This window comes from Acanthochromis polyacanthus, chromosome 11 (genome assembly GCF_021347895.1).
Source record: "Acanthochromis polyacanthus isolate Apoly-LR-REF ecotype Palm Island chromosome 11, KAUST_Apoly_ChrSc, whole genome shotgun sequence".
Taxonomy (NCBI): domain Eukaryota; kingdom Metazoa; phylum Chordata; class Actinopteri; family Pomacentridae; genus Acanthochromis; species Acanthochromis polyacanthus.
Genome location: NC_067123.1, coordinates 39,179,892 through 39,191,927, shown reverse-complemented (window position 1 = coordinate 39,191,927; position 12,036 = coordinate 39,179,892). Strand labels below are relative to the sequence as shown.

General features: G+C 38.7%; 1 protein-coding gene across 1 annotated transcript in view; it reads right to left on the bottom strand.

Moving 5' to 3' along the window:
- Window positions 1–652: 652 nt before the first annotated feature.
- LOC110961360 (cell division control protein 42 homolog) overlaps window positions 653–12,036 on the bottom strand; it is a 28,155-nt gene continuing 16,771 nt past the window's right edge. The window contains exons 4-6 of the mRNA XM_022208946.2: window positions 8,200–8,309; window positions 7,762–7,959; window positions 653–3,703 (exon numbers count right to left, since the gene is read on the bottom strand). Coding sequence (XP_022064638.1) covers window positions 3,614–3,703; window positions 7,762–7,959; window positions 8,200–8,309 — 398 coding nt within the window. The 3' untranslated portion in view covers window positions 653–3,613. The remainder of the gene's footprint in view (window positions 3,704–7,761; window positions 7,960–8,199; window positions 8,310–12,036) is intronic.

Sequence of the window (12,036 nt, the reverse complement as noted above, 5' to 3'; positions counted from 1 at the left end):
AAGAAACAAAATGAGCACAAAGACACACAAAACATGCAAAATAGCTCACTTCCTGTTGGGTTTGGAATGTGTCTGTCACTGACTTTTTTGTTCAGCCTGATGTGCTGCATATGTGTACCAAATTTGGTAGATGCACCCCCTGTCAAAAGCTGTAGGACAGGTTCTAGTTTATTTGAATGAGAAAGTGTCCTAAAACTTTTGACAGGGGGTGTAGATTTTGCCTTTTTCAAACCAAGACGTTAACTTTTTAAACCTTCGTGTTCTCTGGAGCAGAAAACACTCAACATGTGTTTTCTTAATCCTTCTCTTATTTTTATATTTAGCTCAAAAACTTTTTAAAAAATGTTTAAAATTCCTGCTTACAAAAGGAAGAAGTAAACAAAGACATTTTTGAATACTGTGAGAATTTATTCATCAGATGCACAGCTGAGATTATCTGTTCTTTAATATGCTTTAAACTGATCTTTTTCTATCTGGATGATGATTAAAAGTTATGGAAAAGTAATGGATTAAGGATCCCATATCAACTTAATTTGAACAACTTTATTCCTGCGACAGACTGAATTTCATGTAAAGTGAAATAAAATGTAAAAACTGCTGAACTGAACCAAAGAAACGTGTTGAAGTTTCGGTCAATAAAAGTGAAATCAAGTCGAGGTGAAACAACATTCAAGTATTGTTTTTATTATTTCCGAACACCCACAACTTCCAACATTCATCTTTCAGTACAGAGTTTCCCACATCTGGAATTATTGCTTCAGCTGTTCTGTTGTTTTTTTTCTGCCATCAGAAGCTTATAATCGTTTAGTTTGTCAAACCAGGCCGGCGATACTCAATCCAACTGTTGGCACTCAACTGTCAAGTAAGAAGTAAAAATACCTAAAAAGGAAATAAAAACTCCATAACACGTGCTACGATAATGTTCCCCTACGAAACAATAAAGGAGCAAAAGAAAAATATCTATAATACTTGTAATCATCCATACATTATCGGAATAAACCGTCATCTCAAAACTATATAGAGAGAGAAATTAGAAGAAAAGTGGAATTTCAGTTTGTTTTGACGGGAAATACGTTCAGTTTAAGGGTTGAACATTTTCCTAGAGAACTTTAGAATGAATCACCAGTTAACCCACCTTCTGTTGCTCAGTTTGAGAATGACGAGTTAAAAGTCTTTTTATTTCTCTTCATTCTGGTGACTGGAATCGGCAGCATTCTCATTAAAAACGCGTCTAGAATCTGAGAACCTCCTGAACCCCGTGAAGCTGCTTCTAGATAACTGAAGGTGTGACCGGTGACGCTACGGATTCAAGTCTAAACTGTGACGTTTCTTTATGTCCTCATGTGCTAATTTGGCCAAAAGAAACGACTCGAATGAACCTTTAAACTGAGCGGTGTTCCCCTTTAAGGCCTCCAGGAGGTGCTAACACACCTTGAGGTTTTCCAGTCAGGAGGAGAGAAGCAGGAGATCTGTGAGGAGGTCATGAAGCAGCTGTTTGCTCTTTGGCCACGTCTGCTTTAACAGTGCTAAGTTTGATTTTAAGACAAAAAGAGGGAACGTTTCCACCGTGTCGACTGGTTTTAAGCAATAAGGCAGCGATTATCTCCAGTAGGAAAGTCGGAAAAGGAAATAATGTTTCTTAAGGCGTTTCCAGAGCTGGAAGATTCATTTTCTGAAGTTTGACGCTCATTTGGAACAATCAGAGTGAAATTAAGGCTTAAGATTCAAGTTATCTGTGTTTGGTGACTCTGCACAACGATAAGTCTGACAGAAATCTCTCCATTTTCTTGTTATTTCTGACTATTTCATGAACAAAAGTGCTACCTGAATGAAACCCCGATCGATAAAAGTGGTTAAATCATTGAACTGCTCCATTTATTCTCCGTTCTGATCATCTCGGTGCTGCCGATTCTGAACACCTTTCATGAAACATGTCCAGATCTGTGTGCAGTTTGGAGTTTTTAGTCAACATGAGTGAACATCCACTGATCAGTAGAGATTCTGCGTTTGCTTCAGCAGAGAAAAGGCCTCTGTTGGCCAAACATTCACGCGTCGTCAGGTGGAAACCCCGTGACGCTGACTGAATTTGGCGATTGTTCTACATTTGTAGCCAGATGGACAAAGAATTTAGGAGAGAAAATAGTTTGGAAAGCGGCGTTTTCACCGAGAAAGTTTACAGCTTTGCTATGCATGACGGCACCGTTTATCTACTGCATGGACGCGTGTGTGTTCTGTCCGTCACTGAAGATCTGATCCTGTGGCTGCACTGAACCTGTTGTCAGGCGGACGTGTCATGGAATGCATCGTACATCATAGGGTGATGGTGAGCTTTCATTTTTGGATTGTCCAGTCTTCAGTTTTTGGATCTAAGTTTGTGTGCGAGTTAACGTCTACAGGTTAAAGTTAGCCAGAAGTGACAAATAAACGCTGCAGGGTGTTCAGTTCCTCTATACCTGTAGCTTAATCTGACACAATATTGACGTTCTATGATCAATTTCTGTGCACTAAAACTATAAAGAAAGGATTGCTCTCTTATTACCGTATGTGTACAGTGATTACAGTCTGCTTTCGTTCAGAGCAGCCACAGTCTTCGTTTCCTTTCACATGGATGAAGTCATGTTCCAGACGCCACTGACCGCTGAAGCTCCACATCTGACCGTTTCAGGAAAAAACATCCAACTTCTGATCATACCGAGGTCAAATGTAAGATGTGGAGGTTTTATTTGCATTTCTTCTAATCTCACCGAGATTCATTTTAGTCAGTTAGTAGTAAATGTGATGACGACAGCTGAAGAAGAAATTCAAGAATTAGCTTGAGTTTAATTGCGAAGTGATGAAAGCAGCTACACTGGCCCCATGTAATTACCCAGGATGTACACCTGCATAGAAACGGTAATAAACTGGAAATAGAGAGCTTATTTTTTATTCCTGGCCTATTTTTTAACATCTAAGTGAGAACATTTACGCTTGAAATGCCACAAAAAGGCAAAAAGCTGCAAGGTTGTTTTATTTTTTAGGTTGAAAAGCTGCCTGGAAGCGGCGTTAAAAGCTGACGATGTGGTGCCACCTTCTCTACTGCAGACCAAAGACATATTTCTTTCCACTTCAAAACTTTTTATTTCTCCACGTAGCGCGGTGCAGGAACCCAAACATCAGCAGATCATTAAAACTAAAACCAGCAGTTTACCAGGTTCAGTCATTTTACACCATTCTTTAAGACTAATGATTTGTGCAGAGAGATTTTCGTGAATTTCTAATGAAGGCGGTCGCCGGTTTCTGCTGTAAACGTGACTCCATCCATTGTTTGCATCTTCAAGGCGTCTGAGGTTCAAACCTCCGTGCTGCTTCCTCCCATTATTAAAACCCCGTTTCCTGGTTAGTGAGGAGTGTTGTTCAAATGTGTTAGTCATGTTAGGCTGACATGAAGCACCCGTCCGTTCCAAAACCACACCCAAGTTAAGTCACTACGACTGAAGGCACCGTTTAAACATGTCCACCTCCATACCCTCCCACCCCTCCCTCGGTTCTCCCTCCCTCGGTTCCCATCTGGGTTCATCATCACCTCCCTGTCCTCCTCCTCCTCCTCCTCCTCCTTTTCTTCTTCTGGTGGCGTCTATAACAGGACGCAGCGCTTCTTGGGTTTGTTGTCTGGAGGCTCCAGAGCTGCCAGGATGGCCTCATCAAACACGTTCTTCAGTCCTCTCTGGAACAAAACAGAACGAAAGAGGCCATGAGGAACTTTGCTTTTATCTCAGGGGAAAGAAAAACCTGAGCGGAGAAACCAGAAATTAAAAAAAATCTCTTACTTCTAGATCTTCTACTGCAAACAAGCATTCCTATCACTCTGTCATACATGCATGTCCTTTAAAAAGACCCCAAAAAATAAAAAATAAGGAGTAATGGAAGCGCAGTTCCTTCTACTTCCCATTTTGCAGGCTTTTCAGTCAGCGATCAGTGTGCGGTACAGCTGGGGGATTAATTGGATTTTATTTTCAATTTGTCTTTCAGTGATTATGAAAACAAGATAGCTGGAGTAAAATAATTACTGTCACATTCAGTGTTTTCGTTTTGTCGTCCGTTATAAATCCAGCACACCGGTTTCCTCACTTTTCCTTTCCTTCGAGGGAATTCATTCTTTCTGTGCGCAGACTGATGTTGATTTTGAAAGTGGACAGTGAACGTGGTTCTATTCAGACTACAAAAGCAGTAAAGCAGGTCCTTGGCTTCTGTCAGAGTTCTGTTCCTACTGATCTATGTAAGTCGATTTTGTAAGATATTGTAAGTTGGAACTCCAGGGTAAAGGTAAACAAAGCTGCTCCATGCATCATGATATCCATCAGTTCTCCATAAAAGTCATGAATACCAACAACTTTCATGCATGTATGAATCATTTTACTAGAAGATAACAGAATATTGTAACAGACTGATGTTGTTGAGGTTTCAGTGTTTATTGTTCAGTTCCAGATTTACCTAATGTCAGTGAACGTGTCATGTTTAGTTAGCTCACCTCTGATTGGCTGAGAGTCAGCAGTAGAGAGAGCTGGGAACGGGGCTTATTCTGGAGCTAAGTTATGGGTTTTTCTAGTTATTCTGGAGCTAAGTTATGGGTTTTTCTAGTCATTCTGGAGCTAAGTTATGGGGTTTTCTAGTTGTTCTGGAGCTAAGTTATGGGGTTTTTCTAGTTATTCTGGAGCTAAGTTATGGGGTTTTTCTAGTCATTCTGGAGATAAGTTATGGGGTTTTTCTAGTTACTCTGGAGCTAAGTTATGGGGTTTTTCTAGTCATTCTGGAGATAAGTTATGGGGTTTTTCTAGTTACTCTGAAGCTAAGTTATGGGGTTTTTCTAGTTACTCTGGAGCTAAGTTATGGGTTTTTCTAGTTCTTCTGGAGCTAAGTTATGGGGTTTTTCTAGTTGTTCTGGAGCTAAGTTATGGGGTTTTTCTAGTCATTCTGGAGCTAAGTTATGGGTTTTTCTAGTCATTCTGGAGCTAAGTTATGGGGTTTTTCTAGTTATTCTGGAGCTAAGTTATGGGGTTTTTCTAGTTCTTCTGGAGCTAAGTTATGGGGTTTTTCTAGTCATTCTGGAGCTAAGTTATGGGGTTTTTCTAGTCATTCTGGAGCTAAGTTATGGGGTTTTTCTAGTTATTCTGGAGCTAAGTTATGGGGTTTTTCTAGTTATTCTGGAGCTAAGTTATGGGGTTTTCTAGTCATTCTGGAGCTAAGTTATGGGGTTTTTCTAGTCATTCTGGAGCTAAGTTATGGGGTTTTCTAGTTATTCTGGAGCTAAGTTATGGGGGTTTTCTAGTCATTCTGGAGCTAAGTTATGGGGTTTTTCTAGTCATTCTGGAGCTAAGTTATGGGGTTTTTCTAGTCATTCTGGAGCTAAGTTATGGGGTTTTTCTAGTTATTCTGGAGCTAAGTTATGGGGTTTTCTAGTCATTCTGGAGCTAAGTTATGGGGTTTTTCTAGTCATTCTGGAGCTAAGTTATGGGGTTTTCTAGTCATTCTGGAGCTAAGTTATGGGGTTTTTCTAGTCATTCTGGAGCTAAGTTATGGGGTTTTTCTAGTTATTCTGGAGCTAAGTTACGGGGTTTTCTAGTCATTCTGGAGCTAAGTTATGGGGTTTTTCTAGTCATTCTGGAGCTAAGTTATGGGGAGGAACACATTTCCTACAAGTACCTACAAAGATGATGAATGTTTCTTGTTTATCCCAATTTTGTGAAAAAGTAAGATGTGATGAAACACGGACAACACTCCATCTGGCTGACAACACAGTAAGTCAGCCAGATCAAGACATGTCTCATCTTGTGATCAGTTTAGTAACTAAATGTTGCAACACGGAGCTGTTTATACCCGTCTAAACACTCGACACACTCCTTCAGGCACAACTACACCGATTCCTCATTCATTATACAGTCTGGACACAGAGGAAATCTCAATAACTAGAATGTTTTTACATCAAGCTCACATGAATTTTGCAAAGCACATCAACCTTTGTATCACAAATGGTGGAAATCATATTGAAGATGTTATTTGTCCATCCATCTTCTTTATTTTAGCCGGGGTCGGGTCGTGGAGGCAGCAGATGAAGCAGGTCATTCCAGACGTCCCCCCAGCTCTTCCTTGGGGATCCCGAGGCGTTCCCAGGCCAGATGAGATACATTCAAGGATTTAAGGATTCAAGGATGTTTATTGTCAAAGCATTTCTGCAATGAAACTTTGTTGGCGCTTCCAAACACAAAGACAACATAGTATAACAAAAAGATGAACAGCTGTACAAAAAGCTGTTCATCGTTTTGTTGTACTATTTTGTCTTTGTTTTTACATAATATATAACCACTCCATCGCGTTCTGGGTCTACTCTGAGGTCTCCTCCTAGACGGACGTGTTCAGAAAACCTTCAAAGGAAGTCTCCCTGGAGGCAACAGATGTCCAAACCTCCTCCACTGGTTCCTTTAGAGATAAAGGATCAGCAGCTCTAATCAGAGCTCCCTCTGGATGTCTGATCTTCTCCTCCTATCTCTAAGTCTGAGCCCAGACACCCTACGGAGGATGAAGCTCATTTCAGACACTTGGATCTCATTCTTTTGGTCTCTACCCAGAGCTCATGATCACAGGTGAGGGTTGGAACGTAGATGGATGGTAAATCGAGATGGTTCGGTATCACTCGTGAACAAGATCCAGAGATACTTGAACTCCTTTGGGATGTTATTTGTTAATAATCCTATTGAACAAAATGTTACAAATTTCATTTCTTGAACAGATGTATTTTTGTTCAGACTTTAGGGACACCTGGTAGAATTCAATTCAAAATTCTGTTGCCAACATTTAAATCTCTACAAGGCTCGGTCCCGCTCGATACATCAGAACTTTTAATGCCTTTTTCTGCACCTCGATGGGGCTGCTCAGTAGCGTAGTGGTTAGCACTTTCGCCTTGCAGCAAGAAGATCCCCGGTTCAAATCCCGGCCTGGGATCTTTCTGCATGGAGTTTGCATGTTCTCCCTGTGCATGCGTGGGTTTTCTCCGGGTACTCCGGCTTCCTCCCACAGTCCAAAAACATGCTGAGGTTAATTGGTTACTCTAAATTGTCCGTAGGTGTGAATGTGAGTGTGATTGTGTGTCTGTATATGTAGCCCTGTGACAGACTGGTGACCTGTCCAGGGTGTCCCCTGCCTTCACCCGAGTCAGCTGGGATAGACTCCAGCACCCCCCATGACCCTAGTGAGGATGAAGCGGTGAATAGAGGATGGATGGATGGATGCACCTCGATAGCAGAGATCTGAACCTGAGCTACTGTTAACCATTCCACCATCCAGGATTTTAGTGTTTTAGCCCCAACAAGTTCCATTTAACTGTCAGAACAGCAGTCAGTTCCTCAGTTTAAAAAGCTTTTAAAAACACACCTGTACAGACAAGCATTATTATAAATTTTATGCCTTGTTATTTCCCTTTTCTGGTTGTAATATTGAGTGTATTTTAATGCTATGTGAAGCACTTTTTAACCTTCATTTTGAAAGGTGATATAGAAATAAAGTTTATCGTTATTATTTGCCTGTTTACCTCGATGGATCCCCTAAAAACTGACATGAGTTTAATAGTTTCTTTTCCCTCCAAGCCTCTGTTTACCTGGATGGATCCCCTAAAAACTGACATGAGTTTAATAGTTTCTTTTCCCTCCAAGCCTCTCTGTTTACCTGGATGGATCTCCTAAAAACTGACATGAGTTTAACAGTTTCTTTTCCCTCCAAGCCTCTGTTTACCTGCGTAAGAGCCGAGCACTCCACGTATTTGACGGCCTTCAGCTCGCGGCCCAGCTTCTCTCCGCTCTCACAGGTCAGGGCTCGCTGTTTGTTCTTGGCCAGTTTCTCCAGAGTGTTGCTGTCGTCTCTCAGATCCACCTGAGTCCCGACCAGCAGGAAGGGCGTCCGTGGGCAGTGGTGTGAAATTTCCGGCACCCACTGTGGAAAAAGCGAGTCGAAGGTCAGGTCTGATAGACTTCAACCACAACTCCCACCGGTCTGCACAAACTGACCGTCAACACAAAACAAAACTCCCCTTCGGTCTGTGGATGCTAAATCTAGATGCGGAAAACAACTCTAGTTCACTCTTTGAAGCCACTGTCTTATTTCCTGGTTTGGTTTGTGGATGAATGCGGCAGTAATTAATTTCAAACTGCAACAGAAACCAAGTAAACAAACCTTCTCTCTGACGTTCTCAAAGGAGGAAGGCGACACGACGGAGAAACAGACGAGGAAGACGTCAGTCTGAGGATAGCTGAGGGGTCGCAGTCTGTCATAATCCTCCTGTCCTGAAGGTGGAGACATGAAAACATTCCAATAAACAACAACAACAACAACAACAGATGAGGCATTAAAGAACATTTCTTTGTTAGTCTAAAGATTAACCCACCAGCAGCTTTAAATTTATGTCACTAGTGGATGATTTTATGTCACTAGTGGATGATTTTATGTCACTAGCGGATGATTTTATGTCATTAGCAGATGATTTTATGTCACTAATAGATGATTTTATGTCACTAGCGGATGATTTTATGTCATTAGCGGATGATTTTATGTCACTAAGATGATTTTATGTCACTAGCGGATGATTTTATGTCACTAGTGGATGATTTTATGTCACTAGTGGATGATTTTATGTCACAAATGGATGATTTTATGTCATTAGTGGTTGATTTTATGTCACTAGTGGATGATTTTATGTCACAAATGGATGATTTTATGTCATTAGTGGTTGATTTTATGTCACTAGTGGATGATTTTATGTCACGAATGGATGATTTTATGTCATTAGTGGTTGATTTTATGTCACTAGCGGATGATTTTATGTCACTAGTGGATGATTTTATGTCACTAATAGATGATTTTATGTCACTAGCGGACGATTTTATGTCACTAGCGGATGATTTTATGTCACTAGCGGATGATTTTATGTCATTAGCAGATGATTTTATGTCACTAATAGATGATTTTATGTCACTAGCGGATGATTTTATGTCATTAGCGGATGATTTTATGTCACTAAGATGATTTTATGTCACTAGCGGATGATTTTATGTCACTAGTGGATGATTTTATGTCACTAGTGGATGATTTTATGTCACAAATGGATGATTTTATGTCATTAGTGGTTGATTTTATGTCACTAGTGGATGATTTTATGTCACAAATGGATGATTTTATGTCATTAGTGGTTGATTTTATGTCACTAGTGGATGATTTTATGTCACGAATGGATGATTTTATGTCATTAGTGGTTGATTTTATGTCACTAGCGGATGATTTTATGTCACTAGTGGATGATTTTATGTCACTAATAGATGATTTTATGTCACTAGCGGACGATTTTATGTCACTAGCGGATGATTTTATGTCACTAGCGGATGATTTTATGTCATTAGCGGATGATTTTATGTCACTAATAGATGATTTTATGTCACTAGCGGATGATTTTATGTCACTAGTGGATGATTTTATGTCACTAGTGGATGATTTTATGTCATTAGTGGTTGATTTTATGCCACTAGTGGATGATTTTATGTCACGAATGGATGATTTTATGTCACTAGTGGATGATTTTATGTCACTAGTGGATGATTTTATGTCACTAGTGGATGATTTTATGTCACTAGTGGATGATTTTATGTCACGAATGGATGATTTTATGTCACGAATGGATGATTTTATGTCATTAGTGGATGATTTTATGTCACTAGTGGATGATTTTATGTCACTAGTGGATGATTTTATGTCACTAGTGGTTGATTTTATGTCACTAATAGATGATTTTATGTCACGAATGGATGATTTTATGTCATTAGTGGTTGATTTTATGTCACTAGTGGATGATTTTAAGTCACTAGTGGTTGATTTTATGTCACTAGTGGATGATTTTATGTCACGAATGGATGATTTTATGTCACTAGTGGATGATTTTATGTCACTAGTGGATGATTTTATGTCACGAATGGATGATTTTATGTCACTAGCGGATGATTTTATGTCATTAGCGGATGATTTTATGTCACTAATAGATGATTTTATGTCACTAGCGGATGATTTTATGTCATTAGCAGATGATTTTATGTCACTAAGATGATTTTATGTCACTAGCGGATGATTTTATGTCACTAGCGGATGATTTTATGTCATTAGTGGTTGATTTTATGTCACTAGTGGATGATTTTATGTCACGAATGGATGATTTTATGTCATTAGTGGTTGATTTTATGTCACTAGTGGATGATTTTATGTCACGAATGGATGATTTTATGTCACGAATGGATGATTTTATGTCATTAGTGGTTGATTTTATGTCACTAGCGGATGATTTTATGTCACTAGTGGATGATTTTATGTCACTAATAGATGATTTTATGTCACTAGCGGACGATTTTATGTCACTAGTGGATGATTTTATGTCATTAGTGGATGATTTTATGTCACTAATAGATGATTTTATGTCACTAGCGGATGATTTTATGTCACTAGTGGATGATTTTATGTCACTAGTGGATGATTTTATGTCATTAGTGGTTGATTTTATGTCACTAGTGGATGATTTTATGTCACGAATGGATGATTTTATGTCACTAGTGGATGATTTTATGTCATTAGTGGTTGATTTTATGTCACTAGTGGATGATTTTATGTCACGAATGGATGATTTTATGTCACTAGTGGATGATTTTATGTCACTAGTGGATGATTTTATGTCACGAATGGATGATTTTATGTCATTAGTGGTTGATTTTATGTCACTAGTGGATGATTTTATGTCACTAGTGGTTGATTTTATGTCACTAGTGGATGATTTTATGTCACGAATGGATGATTTTATGTCACTAGTGGATGATTTTATGTCACTAGTGGATGATTTTATGTCACGAATGGATGATTTTATGTCATTAGTGGATGATTTTATGTCACTAGTGGATGATTTTATGTCACGAATGGATGATTTTATGTCATTAGTGGATGATTTTATGTCACTAGTGGATGATTTTATGTCACGAATGGATGATTTTATGTCACGAATGGATGATTTTATGTCACTAGTGGATGATTTTATGTCACGAATGGATGATTTTATGTCATTAGTGGATGATTTTAAGTCACTAGTGGATGATTTTATGTCACTAGTGGATGATTTTATGTCACTAGTGGTTGATTTTATGTCACGAATGGATGATTTTATGTCATTAGTGGTTGATTTTATGTCACTAGTGGATGATTTTATGTCACTAGTGGTTGATTTTATGTCACTAGTGGATGATTTTATGTCACGAATGGATGATTTTATGTCACTAGTGGATGATTTTATGTCACTAGTGGATGATTTTATGTCACGAATGGATGATTTTATGTCACTAGTGGATGATTTTATGTCATTAGCGGATGATTTTATGTCACTAATAGATGATTTTATGTCACTAGCGGATGATTTTATGTCACTAGCGGATGATTTTATGTCACTAGCGGATGATTTTATGTCACTAAGATGATTTTATGTCACTAGCGGATGATTTTATGTCACTAGCGGATGATTTTATGTCATTAGTGGTTGATTTTATGTCACTAGTGGATGATTTTATGTCACGAATGGATGATTTTATGTCATTAGTGGTTGATTTTATGTCACTAGTGGATGATTTTATGTCACGAATGGATGATTTTATGTCACGAATGGATGATTTTATGTCATTAGTGGTTGATTTTATGTCACTAGCGGATGATTTTATGTCACTAGTGGATGATTTTATGTCACTAATAGATGATTTTATGTCACTAGCGGACGATTTTATGTCACTAGTGGATGATTTTATGTCATTAGTGGATGATTTTATGTCACTAATAGATGATTTTATGTCACTAGTGGATGATTTTATGTCACTAGTGGATGATTTTATGTCACTAGTGGATGATTTTATGTCATTAGTGGTTGATTTTATGCCACTAGTGGATGATTTTATGTCACGAATGGATGATTTTATGTCACTAGTGGATGATTTTATGTCA